Source organism: Macadamia integrifolia, unplaced genomic scaffold (genome assembly GCF_013358625.1).
Source record: "Macadamia integrifolia cultivar HAES 741 unplaced genomic scaffold, SCU_Mint_v3 scaffold1423, whole genome shotgun sequence".
Classification (NCBI taxonomy): domain Eukaryota; kingdom Viridiplantae; phylum Streptophyta; class Magnoliopsida; order Proteales; family Proteaceae; genus Macadamia; species Macadamia integrifolia.
This window is the reverse complement of record NW_024868198.1, coordinates 67609-89014: the sequence shown is the minus strand read 5'-3', so window position 1 is coordinate 89014 and position 21406 is coordinate 67609. Positions and strand designations below refer to the sequence as shown.

The 21406-nt window shown below is 37.3% G+C and overlaps 1 protein-coding gene and 2 long non-coding RNA genes across 4 annotated transcripts in view; 2 read left to right on the top strand and 1 right to left on the bottom strand.

Moving 5' to 3' along the window:
- Positions 1–1292: 1292 nt before the first annotated feature.
- LOC122063683 lies at positions 1293–4977 on the top strand. The gene is made up of 3 exons (XR_006135439.1): positions 1293–3451; positions 3541–4437; positions 4565–4977. It is a non-coding gene; the product is annotated as an uncharacterized LOC122063683 (long non-coding RNA).
- A 7833-nt stretch (positions 4978–12810) lies between these two features.
- Positions 12811–14150, top strand: LOC122063691. Its single transcript, XR_006135441.1, has 2 exons — positions 12811–13709; positions 13799–14150. It is a non-coding gene; the product is annotated as an uncharacterized LOC122063691 (long non-coding RNA).
- A 4403-nt stretch (positions 14151–18553) lies between these two features.
- The window catches only part of LOC122063693 (helicase-like transcription factor CHR28), a 64565-nt gene continuing 61712 nt past the window's right edge, over positions 18554–21406 (bottom strand). For both annotated transcript variants that reach the window (XM_042627384.1, XM_042627385.1), the window contains exon 11: positions 18554–19242. In XM_042627384.1, coding sequence (XP_042483318.1) covers positions 19138–19242 — 105 coding nt within the window. In that variant the 3' untranslated portion in view covers positions 18554–19137. The remainder of the gene's footprint in view (positions 19243–21406) is intronic.

Here is a 21406-nt window from a genome sequence, read left to right as displayed (position 1 = left end):
ACACACAAGAATGATGGGGGTATCATTTCACCATCCTCTGTGTTTGAGCACAAAGGTCATGCGACAGGGATGTTCATTTTCTCTTTCTATTGGTCAGCTTAAATAATCCCTTGAGGAACATTTTGATTTTCAGGCAGCTTGCTATGAATATACCATCAATTTGATTGTTATTGGTAACCAAAATTTGGTTGTTAATTACCTTAAATGGATTCATGATATGTTTTAAGCGTTGGAGTCGAGAGGTATTTTGTCATTTGTTTCATTTTTAAGAATCCATGTATAAGCAATACAAGGATTAAAATAAGGAACCCACCCCTAATACGGTACCCAAGATACATGAGATTTCCATTACTCTCCACAAAGCTCAGTAATCGGGACATATTTATATCAATAAGAGGGATTGCAATACTGAAAATTACCACAGAATTTGTTTATACGGATCTTAGGAAAAATCCATTAGTTGTCTCAAGGATGCAAATGGTTTGTTGGCTTTTGATGTGCCATCTATGGCAAAGTCTAAGCAGACTATCTATGGATGATATTCATCACATCTAATCCTTTAAATCCTCATTTTATTGAAAGTTGAAAAATTATCTTGTACCACCCTTGTTTTTAAACCTTATATAAGATACCACCCTAAAGTGTCAAAAATATCTAGTACATACCCTGTTTTGAAAAAATAATGTCTCTTAAATCCATTCCGTCAGCTCACAAGCGTCAATTGATGACATGGCACCGTTGATATTTTTTAGATGACAAGTTTACCCTTTTATATTTTCTTCTATGAGGTAAAAAAAAAAACTCACCCCACGCGATAGATGAAGCAAGGTTCCACCTTCATCTCCAATCGATTTAGGGATTTCAAGTGAAACCCCCTTCTCCTCCAACACGATTGAGGGATTTCAGCCCTGGACCACCTTCTCCTCCGATCGATTTACAGATTTAAGGTGAAACCCCCCTCTCCAATGACGCAAATTAGGGATTTCAGCTGTGAAACCCCCTTCTCCTCCAATCGATTTAGGGATTTAAGGCTACCTTTGAAGGCGACCATTCGTACAGTAGGTGACGATTTGAAGACCCATTTGTTCTTCATTGCCTACGAACAGCAGCAGCAGCAGCAATGGTGATTTGAAGTCCCATGTGTTATTCATAGCCTACAAACAGTAGCAGCAGCACCCTCTTTGTCGATCCTTTGTGTTATTCATAGCCTACTGTCTTCTTTATTGGCACACTCTCTTTTTAGTTAGTTGTGAGTGTTCTAACCATGCCCTGCATTTGACATTATGCCATGATTTTGGGAACTTCTTCTTTTTGTTTTGATGTTCATTACTTAGGTACCATATTGTTTAGTTGTGATGTTCAAGCTAGTTGTGTATGCATTTGATACAAATTTCATTCTCAAATTGATGAAATGGGGTAAATGATACAGATTTCATTCTAAATTATTGTTTGGTTGTGATGTTCAAGCTAGTTGTGTATGCATTTGGTACCTTGTTCTGTTTGGTTCTGATGTTAATTACATAGGTAGCCTTTTTCTTATGAGGTTGTGATGTTCAAGCTGGTTGTTTATGCATTTGATATAGATTTCATTCTCAAATAGATGAAATTGTTTGAATGTGTAGCTATGTTGCAGTGGGTCATTTGTATGATGATTGGTATTGTTTCTCAACTTTGCTAAACAGGCTTTTGTTGGTTAACCAATGGAGACATTGTTTCGAATATGTTACATATGCAATGGAAGATAGGAAGAGGTAGTAGTGGAGCCGGGATTTGTATTCTATGGTTGAGATGGTTTCTGATGTATATAACATTGTGACAAGAGAGTATGCAGTTGTAGGCCATACAATCAAATTTAGATTGAAGTGTATATTACCCAATCTTGATGAAATGGATTTGATTAATGAGTAGTCTATCTTGAATTTATTCACTCTACATAATATTGGGTCTACTATCAAAGTATGTGTGTATGGTCTGACTGTAAGTAAGACCATTGTTGGTGATTACACAATCAATGGCTATGATGTTGCAGTGATTCCCAGACTGGACCTCAGAAAAAGGTGCCATCTCAATGACACTCCAAGTGTGACTGACTGGAGTTCTAGGCCTAGTAATGGTACTATTAAAATAGGTGGTGGTACTAATAAAGCTACTAGCAGTGCAATCGGCTGTGGTCCTAGTACTGTAAGGATAGAGAATTTGAGTGCTACTAATGTAGGGGCAAGATCAAAATTTGAAGAGAATGTATCAACTATCAGTAGGAGTTTTGTAACTGCTGGAGGAAGTGGTACATCTTCAGATGTTACGAAGGCTAAATGCAATACTACTGCTACTGTTGAGAGTAAGGGAACTGAGATTAATGATGAGTTGATGACTCCTCATGTCAAGTCTGATTCATCTGGGACTGATAGTGATGGTGAATGTGAAGATAACAATGTAAAGGATTATGTTGAATCAGAAGATAGCTTATCTGAATGTGATGAGGGTGGTGATACCAATACTGAGAATGAGGATGGTGATGGTAAATTAAGAGATGAAGAGAAAACTTCATATGATTCAGATGTGTCAGGGTACAATTCTGATGATTACCATGCGACATATGACAGAGAGCAAGACATATATAGATTTAGATTCAAGAGTGAAGTTAGAAAAGGGGGACCTTTTCTATGATGTTGACCACTTTCAGCAAGTTTGTAAAACTGTGTTATATAAGAAGGGTTTGAGATTTTGAGGACAAAAAATGAAAGGACAAGGTTTACTACTGTGTGTACAGCTGATGGTTGCAATTGGAGAATATATGCATCTCTCACTAGGGATAAAGCAAACTTCAAGATCACGTCAATAGGTCCATCACATACATGCTCCAATCCACCCACAAAAAATAAGAGTATAACATACAAGTGAATAGCAAGGAAGCTGGGACCTATGCTTAAAGCAGAGCCAGACATGAGTGTCGATACCATGATTTCAGTGTTGCAACAAAAGTATGGTTTTGAAGCACACAAATTGCAGTGCTATAGAGCTCATAGTCTGGCAAGAGGAGAGAATGCTATCTGCTATGACTTGTCTTATGCAAAATTGCCAAAGTAAGTTCATCTTCTAAGAAGGCATAACCCTAGTACTGTATTCAAGCTAGTACCATATGAGAGGCATGAATTGACTAAAAATCCACAATTCAAGAGATTATTTGTTTGTCTTCAAGCTTGCAAGAATGAGTTTTCTTATGGATGTAGACCCTTTATAGGTCTAGATGGATGTCTTCTGAAGGGGAGGTATGGAGGTGTGCTATTGTCTGCAATCTCATTTGATGGGAACAATGGAATATATTCAGCTGCCTTCAGTATTGTTGAAGTGGAGAACAAGGATAGCTGTACTTTTTTCTTACATTGTTTGGATGCTGTTAAGGTTGGATGACTGGGACATAGGTCTTACGTTAATGTCTAACAAATAGAAGGTGATATTCTTTAACTTGTTTGATTATTATCTATAATATTAACTTGATGTTCCTTGTTATAATAATGAAAATTTGTATGCTTGTTATAGGGCCTTGCAGTTGCTATATCTGGAATATTTCCTGGAGCATATCACAGAAACTATTGCAGACATCTGTATAGTAATTTCAAGTCATCATTCCCTAGACTGTTGTTGAAAATCCAATTTTGGATTGCATGCAAAGCACCTAATGAGTACAACCCTTAATGTGGTGTAGGCATGCATTCGATAAAAGAGCCAAAAGTGATCATGTAACTAACAACATGACCGAGTCTTTCAACAACTAGATTGGAGAACTGAGAAGTAAGTCAATCTTGACTTTGATTGATGAACTTAGATGTAAATTAATGAAAAGGCTAGACAAAAGATACAGAAAAGCAGCAACTATAGAAGGCAAGGTAACTCGAAGTATCAAGAAGAAATTGGACTTGATTGTAGATGAAGCAAGGTTTTGTATTGCAATTCCATCAAGAAATGAAGAGTTTAAGGTCATAGGTGGGAGGTCCAGAGTGGTTGTACACTTGATGAACAAGACATGTTGTTACAAGGCATGGGATGGAACTAGAATCCCTTGTAAACATGTTGTAGCAGCCATCGGGTTCATAAGAGGTGATGTTGAAGTTTATTGTGACCCATTTTACACCATAGAAAAATACCGGTTGTCACATAGGGAGATGTTTCACCCAGTTCTAGATCTGGCAACTTTGGATGCTATCAGTACTACTGATGAAGTGTGGCAGCCTCCACCATTAAAGAGATTACCAGGTAGACCTAGAAAAAAATAGGAAAAGGGAACCTGGTGAGGATGCATCTAGGGAGCTAAGGAGAATAAAGAGTCATATGGTTCGGTGTGAGATATGCAAGAAAAAAGGACATAATAAGAGGACTTGCCAGAGAGATGGAAGTGATAATGAGAAACCACCTTCTAGGCCAAGAGCTGGTTTGAAGGTAATGACTTTAAATACCTACTGAATTTACCTTTAGTGCTTTGGTTTGTTTCAGTATAATAATTGTGTTATGGTTTGATTAAAACTAATTAATCATGATATTTATGTGTTGATTACTTCATGTGTAGAGAAAGAATTCTAATGTTCACCATGATGGAACTCCTAGCTCATAGATGGTAACCAGATCATAAGCTACAACTATAGGAAGTCAACCCAGTGTCAAAGAAAGACAACAGGAGAGAATGGCCAAGAAGGCAGCATTGATGGCAGCAAAGAGAGCTAGTAAAAAAGGGGACAGTGGAAGGAAAAATTACGGCTTGATGGAATTTTTCATATTTGATAGATATTATGTTTTGTAATATCATCCTTTTATGGATGTGTGAGAATTTGTGGATGGGAGTCTTGGTTGAACTTGTTTTATTTTAGTCTTGGTGGAACATGTTGGATGTGAAAAAACTTGTTTGGAACTTGTTTTATTTTAGTCTTGGTGGGACATGTTGATCATGTAATGAAATTGTGGTTGGGTTTTTTAGGTCCTTAAGTATGAAGCTGGACTTCTTGTCATGAATATGAATGGATCTTGTTGTCATGAGTGTGAATGGAACTTGCTATGGTTGTGAATGGAAGTGGAGATGTTAGCAATGTTATTTAGCAATTTTGCTGAGATCTTGTTGCTATTATAGGTAAGCATTAAGTGGATTTTGAAACATACACTTGAAAAATCTAGGAGCCAAATAACCTCATTACATTGATAGGGATCACATGATCTGCCCAAATATTCCTTCCATTAATAAGGATCACATGATCTACCTCGATACAATTTTTCCCACTTAACTTATCCACTCAAATAGAATAAAATCAACACTAATAAGGCTATTACAGTATGACCCATAATTTTGAGGGTATTCTTCAAATTACGGATCTCTTTAGTAAGTTTTTTGAACTCTTCCATCAGTTGCTCCATTTGAACATTAATGACATCTATAGTTGTTGGAGTAGTTCCTCTGGACACATTACATCCATTTGGTGCATCTACGGGTTCACACCAGCAGAAGAAGCCACAACTTCCTTTTTGGAACTCCGAGCAACAATAATAGAGTTTGTTCGTGTTTCGGGCAGATTCATAAATTCTCACTGATGCCCTTCTCTGACATCCGCACCTTAAGTTCTGATACTTTAGAGGGACTTGGGAGTTGTTGGAGTCACTAACACTACTTGTTGACATAGTTTACCTGCAAATAATGGAGCATAAAAGTAACAAAATTAATGGTAGTATTTTAGATTGGGAAAAACAAGACAATTTCAGTATGATTGAATAAGCAGGTAGTTAGTACTGATTTTCAGGAGAAAAAGATTTTCAGCTTCACAGAGACCCTTTTTTAGAAACAGGTTTGATGGATTAGTGCTCTCTAAGGAGGATGTGATCACTTTGAGAACTTCCAAAAAATTGTATACAAACAAGTCCATGCTTTTTCATCAATCATAGAACCTCAATGTGATAACAGGTAGCAGATGTGAGAACGGTTCATCCCCAAAACAAATTGTGAATACCCTCTAACACATATGAATGGTTAAAATGTAAAATCTGACTTTGAAACACGGTTGATTGTGAACGTTTACAATGTGAAATCTGGGTATGAAATAAGGCAGTGAACCTTAAAATGTGAAATCTGAGTTTGAAATAAGGCAATGAACCTTTAAAAATGGAAAATCTGGGTTGGAAAGAATGCAATGAACCTTTAAAATGGAAGATTTGGGTTTGAAAGAAGGCAGTGAACATTAAAAAAGGAAAAATTGCTCCTACGATTCGAACTCTCACCCTACTCAGTCGCTGCTACTTCAATGGGAGGTGTGGTGATGGCTAATACTCCTTCAAATCTCAGCTTTTACGGTTGCAGCTGCTCCTCTGATGCTCTGCCTCAATCAATGTATCATCTCCTTCGACAGAACCTCAATGTCTCCTACTAAAATGGTCGAGCTTCAATGACTCCTGCTAGTGTCAAGCTTCAATGTCTCCTTCAAGGATCGAGCTTCAATGTCTTCATTCTAGGGTTCAAGGTTAATTGTTTAAGCAAAGAGAAACCGATGTGAAGAGAAGAAAGAGAACTGCCCTTCTCTATTCATATTTAATTTGAAGATGAAAAGAGTAATTTTGATTTTTAAAGTAATGGTGTTAGACTGAGGGTTATGGTTGATATTTTTGACACTTTAGAGTGGTATCTCATATAAGGCTTAAAAACAGGGGTGGTGCAAGATAATTTTCCTTGAAAGTTTGTTCTAGCCTAGGATTTATAAGAAAAATGATCCCTTAACCTCCCTTCCTTCTGAGGAAGAGGTCAAATTGGTTGTGCTTAGTATTGGAGCTTATAAAGTTCATGATCATGATGACTTACTAGTTGTCTTCTACCACATTGCTTGGATACTATTAAGATAATTTTGTCCATTGTTTGCATATTTTTTCCTTACTTCTACCCCTTTTATATATATATATATATATATAAGTCATTGTAGATTTCTCATTTTGTCACTCCAAGAAGGATAGACAATGATGATCAAGAAGCTTCGAAATGTTGCAGAACCCATTATTTGTAATTTTAGAGGTTCCTCGTGTTCTCAACAAGTTACTGAATCCTAATTGATGACCAATAAGATTAAATTGGTTAAAAATAATGATAAATTTTCTTTTTTCGTATAGGTGAAACTTGGTGGCCCAAACCCAACAACTAGTCCTAGTTTTGGTTTAGGATACTTGAATCAGACCCTAAACCCCATGGCCAGCCCAAGTCAAACAAGAACATTGGCTCAGGCCAGCACGCAAGGAGAATCAACCTGCATTGTCGACTGGTCGGATGACTCGGCAAGCGACGACAAGAGTCTGAGACTTTAATTTATAATTTCGCCTAGTTTTGGTTCAAGGTTTTGGACTCTTGAGTCTAACATTTTTAACTTGTGCTTTAGCTTTATCTTTTCATTGTGACCAAAGCACTTATCTAAACCATTCTATTGACCCTAGGGCATAATGAAGGTAACTAATTGAGTTGAAATCTACGATATCCATACTGGTTGCTTGGTAGACTGTATCTCCATTTCTTAGCTATTATCTACCCTATCCCCTTAGAATCAATGAGATCAACAAGTTTGTATAAAGAACATTGCCTTGGGCATGGGTAACATCCTATGCTATAATAAGAGGCTCCTTTAAGTTTACGAAGCGTCTAAGAAATATCTCTAATATAATTAAGAGAGAAATAAAGTCTTTAGTTCTACAAGTCCCAGTAATTGTGTAAATTTGAGGTCCTCCAATCCTGAGCCTAGCCTGCTCCAATGTTTACACTTTTCATAAGTTTTAAATATATGCAAGTATTTTTACTTTTCCCTTTTACTTCATTCACTGGGTAGTGTGATATCCTCCAAACATTGAAGGTACGTCGGTGTTGCCTACTCTAGGACGACAATGACATGCCATGACTTGGAGCATGCATGCATAGTTTTGGAAGAATTACCACAGCATTGCTTATATAGATCTTAAGAAAAATTCATTAGTGTCTCAAGGATGCAAATGGTTTGTTGGCTTTTGATGTGCCATCTATGGCAAAAATCTATGCAGACTATCTATGGATGTTATTCATCAGATCTGATCCTTCAGATCAGATCCTCATTTTATTGAAAGTTTGTTCTAGACTATGATTTTTATAAGGAAAATGAGCCCTTAACATCCCTTCCTTATGAGGAAGAGGTCAAATCGGCTTTGTTTAGTATTGGAGCTTATAAAGTTCATGATCATGATGATTTACTGGCTATTTTCTACCACCATTGCTTGGATAATATTAAGGATAATTTTGTTCATTGTTTGTATATTTTTTCCTACTTCAACCCTTATATATATATATATATATATATAAATTATTGTAGATACCTCATTTTGTCACTCCAAGCAGGATAGACAATGATGATCGAGATGCTTCGAAATGTAGCAAAATCCATTATTTGTAATTTTGGAGGTTCCTCGTGCTCTCAGCAATGTATCAAATCCTAATAATGACCTATAAGATTGAAATGGCTAAAAATTAAACTTTAAAAATAATCGTAAAATGGATTTTTCATATATAGGTGAAACTTGGCGGCCCAAACCCAAAAACTAGTCATAGTTTGGTCCAGGATCACTTGAATCAAACCCTAAACCCCATGGCCAGCCCAAGTTAGACAACTGCACTGGCTCGGACCAGCATGCAAGGAGAATCCACCTGCATCATCAACTGGTCAGCTGACTAGGCGGCGACAACAACAGTCTAAGATTTTAACTTGTAAATTGGCCTAGTTTTGGTTCTAGGTTGTTGCAAAGATATGGACTCCTAAGTCCAACATTTTTAACTTGTGCTTTAGCTTTATCTTGTCATTGCACACCAAAACACTTGTCTAAACCCTTCTATTTACCCTAGAGGGCATAAGGAGGTAACTTATTGAGTTGGAATCTACCACATCCTCACTGGTTGCTTTGTAGAGTTTACCCTATCCCCTTAGGATCAAGGAGATCTCTGAGAGTTTCTACGAAGAACACTGCCTTGGGCATGGGTAACATCATATGTTATAAATAAGAGGCTCCTTCAATTTAACGAAGCATCTTAGAAATATCTCTAGTATAATTAAGAGAGAAATAAAGTCTTTGTAGTTCTACAAGTCACACACTAGTTGTGTAGATTTGAGCTCCTCCAAACCTGAGCCTAGCCTGCTCTAACATCTACCATTTTTCGTAAGTTCTAAATCTATGTAAGTATTCTCACTTTTCACTTTTACTTCATTTAATGGGTAGTGAGATATGCTCCAAACACTGAATGTACATTGTTGTTGCCCACTGTAGGGCAATGCCAACATACCATGAATTGGATCATGCATGTATAGTTTTGGAAGTGATTTTTGTACCACAAGATACTAGATTTGTTTGTTTTCATCTATGATTTTTTAAGATTTTTTGGTTGACTTTTTCTAATTTTCCTCTAATTTTTATGGTCTGTTGTCAAATTTCATGAATTTTATGTTCTTTTGTTTTGTTTTTTATTAGGTTTTTCAAAGTCTTAGTCTTGTTTTGGTTGTGGTTTTGTAAAAAAAAATTTATTATGTTTGGGCACCCTTCCATCAAGATTTTTCTGTTGTGATGTGTTTCTCATTTTTCATGCCTTTCTTGTATGTTAGGATATTAATGCATTTGGAATATTTTGGTAATTTTATATATGAAATTTCTATGATTTTATTTTATTTTTTATAATGTTCTCTATTTTGATAGATGAAATATCATCAGTGTGGGTTATTGTTTAAGCCTCATATGTTTTCTGTCTCATGATATGATATATCATGTCTTGCATAGCGTTGGCATTTTCATAATTTACAATATGTTCATCAACTCTTTCATGTACTATTTTAGGGTATAGACAATAGCTAAACTAATTTTTTTGCCTATGTCTTTCCTTTAAATTTAAGTACATTAACCCTTGCAGTGCAGCTGGATAAAGGTAAGTGTCTATTTTTTAAGCTTTACTTTAGTATCATGATGCATGTAGTTTAGGTTAATTAGCATACCCATGATGGAAGTCTTATTTAACTAAGTGGACTGATGTGTCTAACAATTTCCTCCTGTTGCAACCTAACACAAGTCCCAAGTCCCAACCATTGGTTGGATTAGTTTGAAGTGGAGCTAATAGTTTTTATATGTGGGTCCTACACCCTATATAGGTAGCAACTCTTTGTAACTCGAATATCCTTGCATGTTGTTATATATTGTTCATGTATATTTGTTGTACTAACCACCATGCATTTTGTTAAGTTTGTCTCGAATTCTTGACCCGTTTTGAAGATTGACCCGATCCGACATACTTTGGTGGCGACCCGAATGGAAAGTTTTTTGAGATCTGTGATGGAAGCAGAGGGGTTGGGCCGACCCGCGATTTGGAGTATATATAATGTACTGTTGCTTGTTGAGAAAGTCATTGTAATCCAGGGTTTTCACGCAGCTAGGGTTTCAAGGCGAGTTTTTCCTCACCGCTGCTAGGGTGTAATCTCTCTTCTGCATAGTGAATCATCTTCTTCTTCGCCCGAGGATGTAGCACACCACCCTGGTGTGTGAACCTCGTTAAATCTCTATGTCGTATGGATCTATTGTCTCTTTATTATTCGTGTTTCTTGGTGTTTGATCGTACACATTTGCATTGCTATCTCACTCTACAACACGGGGCAACTAAGGAAACAAGTAATGTAGTCATGGGCCTCAACTTGGACCGAAAATATAGAATGGATGGAAGTATTCAGTTAACATTGGTTCTTATAATTGGCAGACTGGAAACACAAGGAAGGAGTAGATGCAATCAACAAACCTTGATTCTTTTAACCTAGTTAGACATGGATTACAAATAGAGAATGAATGGATGTGTTTAATTGGCATCAATTTTTTTAATTATGATATTCCCATGTTGACACTAAAAAAGGGGTGAACAATGTCTCCAATTTTTCTCCCAAAATTCACTCAAAACAATTACCGACACTCCCCTTAGTATCTCCAACACAATGGCACTCACTCCAAATTTAGGCACTCACTTAACTCCATTGATTGCTGAACTAATGGAACTTGCACTATCTTATTTGAACTATCAATGGGATTCCAGGCATTGCATAATTGCGGCACACACATATATACATAGCCGTATGCACTTCGACCTCAAAACCACTATGTCTTTAGGTTTACTAGAAGATGCACACCCACTGTTAAATCTAGAGGGATTCTGTTATTTTGACAGATATGTTTTGGATATGGAAACCATTGTTAATGTGTTTAGGTGTTCTAACATGTATGTGAGACATGTGAAGAGCAGTGGGACCCAATACTATAAGGACAATCTTGGGAGACTAGAGCAAAGCATGATGAAGAATGTGAAGAATTATTGCAGACAGTCAACTATGAAGAGTTGCGGTCGTCTGCCTCCATCAAGACAAAGAAGAGCTCCAAATTCAAGATCAACATATGAAGATTGAGTCATTCATGAAGATCAATATTAGCTAAGCTTTCAATGTAATATTATATGTAGTTTTAATGTAAGGATCTAAGCAATATTAGAAAATCTCACAATATTATGAGACCTAAATGAAAATCTAAGAAGCCAGGTGATTTAGTTTAGAGAACATATAGACATTGTTGTCCACAGTGAAGCTATGGTTGATTAAGTTTTAAAGAATACTCTAAGTGAAAACCTATAAACACTAATGATGGTCATCTGTGTGATCGTTCGTCTAAACATAAGCTTGGTTTTCTAACTCCTCTGTCTTTGGGGTAAACTGTAGTGGTACACAGTCAACCGTGAATGGATATTTAATGATCTGAATTTAACAATTTGAATCATTAAATGAGTGACTTAGTGGATAAAAAAATGAGATCTCTAAGCATCTTAAGTGGTGTTTAAGAGACCTTAGTGGCTAGTTTCCTTGGAACTTACGAAAATATTTTGTTGATGATAAAGTTTAATTACTCTCATTAAGTTCTTAAACTTAAATTCAAAATCAATTCGAATTGGCTTGACTTAAGTCTGTCACAAAAGGTGATTATAAGAAATCATGTATTATAACTATAAAGGCTCAGGTCTGTCACACAAGGTGGTGACTTCTCACAAAATGAAGAGCTTCATATCAAATAAGTTTGAAGGAAGGGTCAGTGGATGATATTGTGAAGATATAGTTGAGCTTAAAGGATGCAATTGCAGACCTAAAGAAAGAAGTAATTTGTTGCAAAAGGTGGTGGGATTGGAGAAATCTCATGGATGTACGTGAAGTATATAAAGAAATCCTTGGATGCTGGACAAGTACTTAATATGAAGGATTGTGATTGTGTGGGGGAAATCCTTAACTGTTGGCATGGATTCACAACTTGAAGGACTATAGTTATGTTGAGAAATCCTTGGTTTGTTGGCTTATGTGCACAATTATGATGGTGTTGAAGGAAATCCTTTGTCCTGGAGGTCTGAGTCCCAATCCGCAGGACTATGATTGGCTAGTGTGAGGCTTGATGTGTGCCGGTTGAAATGTATCCTTATAGTGGAAAGAAATCCAAGTACATGGGGCTTAGATAGTAAATGTAAGATGGAGATCTAAAATACTATAAAATTGATTGCGTCTTTTAGTGGCTCTCTCATTTTCATTTCCGTTTAAGTTTCTTTACTTCATTTCAGTCATTTCACTGCTTTATTACTTTACATTTAAATAAAAGTAATTTACAATGCCACCCTTAGAGAATGCCACTATTATAGATATACCTACTGCATAATACAAAATTATACTTAGACCCTTTACCGTCAATGGCTATTAAATGAAGAATTAAAATGACTATTATACCCTTTGTGACTAAAACACATGTCCAATTGTGAAACTCACTCCACGCTCTCAATCCCAAAATCTCCAGAACCAAAAAGATGGCGATTGCAAAGCTTCGAAGTGCTCGAGCGATCTTAGATGGAAGCAATGGAGGCCTGCGAATCTTATATTTCTACAGATTCTTCATCTATGCTGTCGCTATCATCTCGATTTTTATATTCTCTACTCTCTTTCTCTTTTCTTCTTCATTGATAACCGATTCAATAGTTGTCAAGTTGATGAGTAAAGATCTATATATTTCTGAAAAGTTTCATTTTTCTTAAGTTTTTGGGTAAAAAATTACTAAATCTGTGGGCTTTTTTGTTGTATTAGGGTGGGGTTTCTTCTCGTTTTAAGTTCATCCACTCTATTCGGAGATCTGTGCTTGCCGTGAAGTCAGATCCCTTGAAACCGTGTGTGGATTAGATCCAGAAGCAAGCTGATGACCATAGATCTCTAGCCCTCGCTTATGATTCTTTTGCATGAAAGTTGAAGCTTGTTAGGGCTTTTGCTGATCTAACTCGTAATTATATAGATCTGTTGTCTGTATTGTCTTACTGATCTTTGTTCGTTTTCAATGATGTTTCGATTGATGAGTATACGCTTCGCCAGTTCAAGAAGGAGGTGAAGGAACGGATCATACTCGATAACCAGCTGAAGATTCAGAAGCTTAAAGACACTATTTTTGCTGTCAATGAGCACCTCACCAAGGCTAAGAAACAGGAGGCTTTCTTGAGCTTGATTGCTGTGAAATCGATTCCTAAAAGCTTGTGATTTCTTCAAGCAGCAGCTCCCTCTCCAATTGTTGGCATGTGGATTTCATCACAGACTAATAGGAGTTTCAAATTAAGATGAAAGGATCAGACTTACAAACAATCAATTGAGGTAATGAAAACAAAGAAAGTGATATTACTATCATTTTTCTAGGAACTCTTAGACTGAAGATTCACGATCTGCTGGGTTCTTGGACGCAGAACAACACCAATAGTGGTCAGGGGCGACGATCGTGGGAGCACTTGGAGGATCACGTTTATGGAGGTGGAGAGTGAAATCTCCGGTGGAGGAGGAGCAGTGTCCGGGGAGATTCAGATGAAGAAAACGAAAGAGAGAAGATAGAGAGGGACGAGATATTAGAGTTCACCTTTTGCAATTGCAAGGGTATTTTGGTATTTAAAAAAATATATAATAGCTAACATTAGCATATACTGACAGCGGGGGTCTGAGTATAGTTTGGTATTATGTAGGAGGTATCTCTCTAATAATGGCATTCTCTTGGGGGTGGCATTGTAAATTACCCTTTAAATAATCATTGCTTGTTAGTGACAATGGTAAAGGAGCAAATAAGATTATTTAAAAGATATCCAAACCTAAATTTGCACCTAGGAGATGTGCTTATCTTTTGACCTTCCTTTGTACTTAAATTTGATCAGAAAGGAGATAGTTCATAGAATTTGAGAATGATCAATACTCAAGTGATCACTCAAAGTAGTGTGTTAAATTCAATACAAGAAAAAAAAAAAAAAAAATCTAAACAGGCCTTAAACAGGCTCAGGCCAAGGCCAAGCTTGACCGAGGGCACCCCAAACCCTCAGACGTGGCTCAGGCCAAGGCCTAGTTAACTTGATCAAGAGCAATCTAGAACCTCAAACAGGGCTTAGGCCAAGGCTGAGCACACTTGTTTGAGGGCACCCTTGACCCTAGGACGAGGCTCAAGCCAAAGTCAAAGAAAATTGATCAAGGGCACCCTTGACCTCTTATGAGGCTTGAGCTAAGACTGAGTAAACTTGACCGATGGCACCATAGACCCTTAGAAAACTTAACGGAGGCCACCTCAGACCCTAGGATGAGGCTTAAGCAAAAGCTGAGCAAACTTGATATAGGGCACCCCTGACCCTTGGACGAAGCTTGAAATAAGGCCGAGTAAACTTAACTGAGGGCACCCTAAAACCTTCGATGAGGTTCAGGCTCAAGCCGAGCTAACTTGACCGAGGACACAGCTGAGGCTAAGCCTGGTTCTAACCGAGGGTAAACAAACAAACAAACAAACAAACAAAAAATAATCTTGTAGCACCCCTAATTTTAAACCTTCTATTTTATATCACCCTAAATTTCTAAAAATATCGGGTGCATCTCCCATTTTCTTAACTAAATTACACTTAAATCCATTACCTTAGGGAGAAAGCGTTAAATAATGACGTGGCGTGGACGCTTATTCAAATGGCAAGTTTACCCTTGATGAGGGAAGGGTAAACTTACTGTTTTACCCTTCCTTGTAAAAACCCCCCAAATCAACCATCTTCCCCAATGCAATCGGTATTTTAGGGCTTCTCTGTTGTACAAGGAAAGAAGAAATATTTTCTTGCAAGTACTGACGATGAGAGGATTCGAGTTGCAGTAACGATAGCGACTCTGGATTTTCCGACCTCCCTCTTCTCACATTCAGAATGATTTGTTTGTTGCATCCCTTTGCAGTAGTTGGGTCGTCTTGCTTTGTGTTTGTGGACCTTCTTTGGTTTCCTGCCACCTGAATTTTAATATTGTTATTCTTCCGATGATTCCGATTCGTCAGGTTCCGATTACAACAGTAGCAATTCAGATTTAGATTGATTCTGCCTTTTTTTTTTTGGTATAGTATGTATTCTTCTTCTTCTTTTCTTTCTTTTATATAATTATTATTGTCATGTTTCTGGTTTGATCTTGATTTAAAGCTAGCGTTGTTGATGTTGTTTGGTTGTAAATGTGGAGGAACAGGGTGGTCTAAACCTAACTCTGGATTTTCCGACCTCCCTCATCTTGCTAAAAAGATTTCATTTGGTCGCTTTTTAAGATTTCAGTTAGTCACAAACTCACAATAGAGACCGTCAATTAATGCTCCTTCCTTCGACAGGGACCCTCAATGGCTGCTCCTTCCTTCGATGAAATTGTTGCTCCTTCCTTTGACAGACTACAGTCCGCTGCTCCTTCCTTTTAGGGTTCAACGGTCTATTTGAGAGTAAAAAGGGGTAAAACGATGGAATGAGTGTTTATATAATAAATAAGCATAATAGGGTCAGAAATGTCTTTTCCAGGTCTAAGCTAATGGTGTTAAGCTTTAGAGGTGTGGTTGATATTATAAGAAAATTAGGGACGTATAAAATATAAGGTATAAAATTTAAGGGTGGTACAAGATAATTTTTCAAAAAAAAAAAAATTACTCCTCCAGGTCCATACAATTGCAAGAGTAGGGGACTTTTAATACTTATAAAAATGATCAATCAACGAGAAACTGACACATGGCACAATACAGTTGTGGCAATTGACTCAATAGGAAAGAGACTTGTAGGGAAGCAAATAACTTTGGACCCCGAGCTTTAAGTAAGACCCTACCTTCCCTCTTTAGTAAACTCACACTCGGACTCATCCTGTCTAAGTAAGCGGACTTACGCAACCTCCCAAAACGGGGAAGGATTCTCCGAATCTAAATATAGAAGCCGTTAGGACACAATCTCTCAACTTACCTCAACCTTCCAAATAGGAAACCGTCTCCCAACATGATTTCACCTCATCCCATCCCATTAAGAGGGGGCAGAAGATAAATGATCATCTCACAATCTCGCTCATTGCCATTGGCTCAAAAGAATTATGGTGAGAAACGATGGAGAAGTAAAGAAGCAACTTTAAAATCTGAAATCATGCAATCATCCATGCTACCTCTTGGCTCATGGGGGCAAAGATCAGGCTTTCATGAATCGCAAGGCATGAAGAGTTAAAAGATCATTCTTGTGAGTCTTACCAATGGGTACACCCCCACACGCCCCCCCCACCCTACCAAAAAAAAAAAAAAAAAGGTAGATAAGAGGAGAAAATTCCGAATGGGATTTCTTTCATCATTATGATTTGGATTTTCTTAGATTCAACAATTTTCGTTTTGAGGTTCGAAAACTAGTTTTCGATAAGAAAGACAAAGAAACTAGGTATCTAGATAAATTGCACAAGGGACACGGGATCTACTGTGCACATATATTGTATGGTCTGTAATAGATCTATATCATGGTTTGAGGAATTGATATTGAATCAGTCCGGATCAGTCAATTTTGATCGATCAGTACGGATCAAGGGTAAAAAAAAAAAAAAAAAAAAAAAAAAAAAAAAAAGAAGGTATAGATCTATCCAATCCCGGCCTATCTAGATTGGAGTCAGCCGAGACCAATAATGTTTACTAAATACTTGATCCATATACGAGAACCTTCAGTGGGCCATCTAAGAAACGGTTGCTCTTTCTCTTAAAGTAAAAAGTAGTTATCGGTGTTGGCATGGCAACCCTAGGTCCCAAACCGCCCCCACACTAAGGGTGTCAATTGGTCTGGAACTAGGTATTCAGTTTGGTTCTGGTTTCGGTTCCAAGGACTGTTAGTGTGATCCAGAATCGGACCCATTAAGATTTATCTCAAATGCCCAATTATTTGCAATGTGGCAGATTGGATGAATCCCAACATTATATCTATAGATAAACACAATTTCCAAGTTTCATTTCAAGAAAAAACATATACATCAGAAAGATAAGAAAACTCATACAAAAAATTGCAAAGCTATTAAAGATTGAAAATCAAACAAGTGCAACGTTGTAGGAGATGGAAAACCGACCAACTGTAATGTTGTTGAGAAGAATCAGCCGAATTGCTATCGGAAAATCGTGAGAAAAGAAAGAAGGGACACTTTCAACCACGACAACTTTGTCTAGGACAAAGAGTCCTAAGGGTTCCAAAAAATTTTACAGTTAGACTATAATTGTAATTTTATAAGACGATTTATCATGCAGGTGATTAATTATGTCAGGTTTCCATGTAAATTACGTCAAGTTTTTAGTTGAAGAGGTAAAAGTGACATTAAATTATTCAGTCCAGCATCGGTTAGATCTGCCAGTTCTTCGCATAAATTCAGATCTGGATTGAACCAAATTATAAACACTTATTTCAAATCCAGAATTTAATCATATTATAATGGGTTGAATTCGATTCAGGACATTCGGTCCAGAATTGGATTCGATTTTTGGTTTCGATTCCGATTAGACACCAACCCTCCACCCTCCCTAAAGTAAAAGGAGGCTCTATACGTCATCGTATACAAGGGAAGAAGCACGTCCGGGTAGATTGAAAGAGCTCTTGTACGACCCATACAACTTTAAGCTTCGACATCTCACCAAGTCCGATCAATTTTCAGAAGATTAGTGGGGAATATGTGACGCTACTAGAAGATCACAAATTCCAAACACAGTCAAAGTTGAAGAATGAACAAAGGGAAAGTTACATAGCCGAGAATCAGTTTTATATACCTGATATCTTAAACTGATAATGAAGATGAGTATTTTCCCAAAAAATAAAAAAATAATAGAGTGACCGCCACCATAGCTCCTGACTTACTGCATGCAGTCAAAAGTCTTAAACAGAAGAAGTACTAAAAGACTGAAATAAATATCCAGCTTTAATTTTATTAGGAGCATCCAACAGCTACATTCATATAGGGGTAGACTAGCTCCCAGTTTCACTGTATGGTGGTAATATGTTGAATGGGTTCTATGGTTAATCAATAGTAAATCTCTAAAGAAAGAGAACCAAAATAATAGTACAGGTGATGTCTTCCAGTTAGTGTAACAAATTCAGATGAAGATGATGCGGCTATGGGTTTCATTATTATCATTCATTTCCAAAAAGATTCCATCACCCTTCACAGGATACAATAGGGAAATTAGCTAAATGAAATAGACCCAACATTTAAACAGGGGGAAATAAAACATCTATTACAATGGAAAGGTATCCATCAAAAAATACTAATTACAATGATATTTCCAAAATCCAACCTCTTGTATCAGAGAACTGGCCAGAAACTCCAATTTACACCATGGAAAAGAATCTTGTAATGAACTTTCATATTTTACCTTCTGTGCAACATATAAAAATTCCCATCCTAAATTCCATAGAAAAATTCCCATACTAAATTTAATCTGATTCAAAGGGAACAAAACTAAGGGGAAAAAATGTAAAAACTGCAGAGTTTTTGAATCTATTCACAAGATCAGCTGGTCAACAACCAATTTTCTATGTTACTTCCTGAAATGTTGCCTAAACTTTACTGTCATAAGATGACTATCCTAGTTAGCTCATCAATCCACCAGAAAAAGGCAACTGTTTCAATCACCTTGGGCTACTCCTCTGGAACATCTTTACAAAGACTCAGAACTGCCTCCTGAAACCACTGCCCAAGGGATTTCTCTAGCTAAAGATAGATTAGTGAACAAATATCTTCAAAATCGAGATTTTGACAAAATCAATCAGTATCACACCATAAACAGGTATTTCAAGTCATCCACCGTAAGGCGAGTCTGGCGACTACCAGTCTCATCCTCCCCAAATGCAGAAGCTACCATCTCTCTCTTCTTTTGCTGCAAAACCCAAGAGTTTCTACCATGAGTGCCCACAGGTCAAGTGAAGGGGAAATGGGCTAATTGAATCTTTCAAGGAAGAACTAGAAAAAGATCTACTGATGCATCCTTCTCAAACATGATAATCTACATTTTTCCTTTAACCAGGACATGAGAAATGCAAAAGATGAAGAATAGGAACCACACGCGCACACGCACAAAGTTCATATTATGCATACAATTCCAGTTGAGAACCTTGAATGGACACAAAACAACCCAAATACTCCAACTCACATGGATCAAAGTTACCTAATACAGAGCTTGAATGCTGCCTTCTGTATTGAATATTGTTCATCGTTGAATTGGTGGTTCTTTCGCTGCCAAATCCGAGAGACATCTTTTCAATGTTTCTCAGTTTTATTCAGGACAGGTGGGGCGAGAGATTATATATATCCCACCCCAAAGTTGTTAGACATCAATATGTCCTCTCTGGTTTTGGCAGAGAGCGATATCCACCACAGCTTTGAGAGAAGGTACAAGAGAAGAGTGAGACTTTTACGGCTTTAGAGTGAGTGTTAAAGGTGTTTTATGAAACTGAGATTACATGTTTCAAGGTCTCAGGTTTGGTTACCAGAGGAGGTTTGATGTAGATCCACACCCATCATGGACTGCCACAGGAGGAGGGGCCAGCCCAAAGTGGGCTAATCAATCTCCACTTACAGCCAACTTAAGGTCACTTAAGTGGCTAGGAACACATTAAGTTATTTCAGGGGAAAAAAGGGTCCATTGGGCCCATCGACCTTCACTTATTTTATTAAGTTCTTAGTTAATTTAATAAGGCCCATCATTGTAATCAGTCCATCTTACTTAATGACTAGTAATTACTTACTCCATGTTGGAGTTCTAGTCTAATCCTATTTGGAGTCCAACTCCGGTTATGTAATGTCTATTCCTACTTGGAGTCTAACTCTCAGTTAGGGTATGATTGCTAATCTGCCATCTAGATATATAGAGGAGTCAATGTACTCTAAATTTTCAGATTTGAATAAAAAATAATTGCAGTCAATTGCTTAGAACAGCTGGGATAGTTGTGGGTGAGGAGCCCGGGTTGAGATAGCCACCCCTTACCCCACATTCTCTCATCTTCCTTCTTATTTTCTGCATTCAATTTTCTAACTCTGTTCACTGTTTGCTGCAACTAACAACTCCAGAAAAATCATACTTGTTCATACTTGGATTGCTAAGTTTAACATCAAGAAGTCTCCCTTATTGAAGCAATCAATCTCCCCCACTAACCAAGTCTAAGATCTGTTCTGCAAGGCCTCTTAGGGTCTGGTTCTGCTCCACAAGAGGACCACTCGATCCTCTCTTGGAGCCCCCCTGAAGCTGCTAGCTGCTGTCCTGGAGTTCTTAGAGATTTTCTGTCTCCTAGGGTCTGAAATCAGGAAAGTAAGGATCTCCCAAACCAGCCATAAGAAGTTCTTCATATTTGGGGGTTTTTGTACCCTCCCTGGGCCCTACCATCGACCAAGTTTGCAGCTCAATTGGAGCCCCATAGACCCAGCCGCACCTCTCTCTCTCCAGCCCTATAGCAAGTCCTTCTCTCTCCTATCGGGTTGGGTTTTGAACTGGTTTTGCTGCTGCATTGTTATTGTATCCTTGGGGGTTTATTTGCTAGTCTATTTCCTTGTTTCCTGGTCCTATTTCTGGTTATTATCAAGTTAGCTGTTATATCCTATTTGTCTTGGTTGGGGTGTAATATATTGGGGGTAGTTTCTTTGAACCTACTTCTACATTAAGGTTTGATGTAGATCAAAGCTTGAAGATGAAGAGAAAAACAAGAATCGGAAAAAACTGTTCATAAGAACACTATTCACGTGAACAGTAATATGTTAGAAAACACTGTTCAAGTGAAACAGTACTTTTGGGTCAAAATCCTCTATTTTTAGTTTGCTATTTAATTTACTTTAGATAGTTTCTATTTTCTTAGTGAGCTAGTTAGTTTCCTATTTTATTAGTCAAAGAAGTTTCTATTTTGTAACTTAGGTTAGTTTCCTATTGAAATTAATTGTTAGTTTCTAATTTTGTTAAGCTTGGTTAGCAAGTTAGGCACAAATTAGAAATTCTAATGTTAGTCCATTAGTTTTTTTTTTTTTTTTTTTTTTTTTTTTTTTTTTTTTTTTTT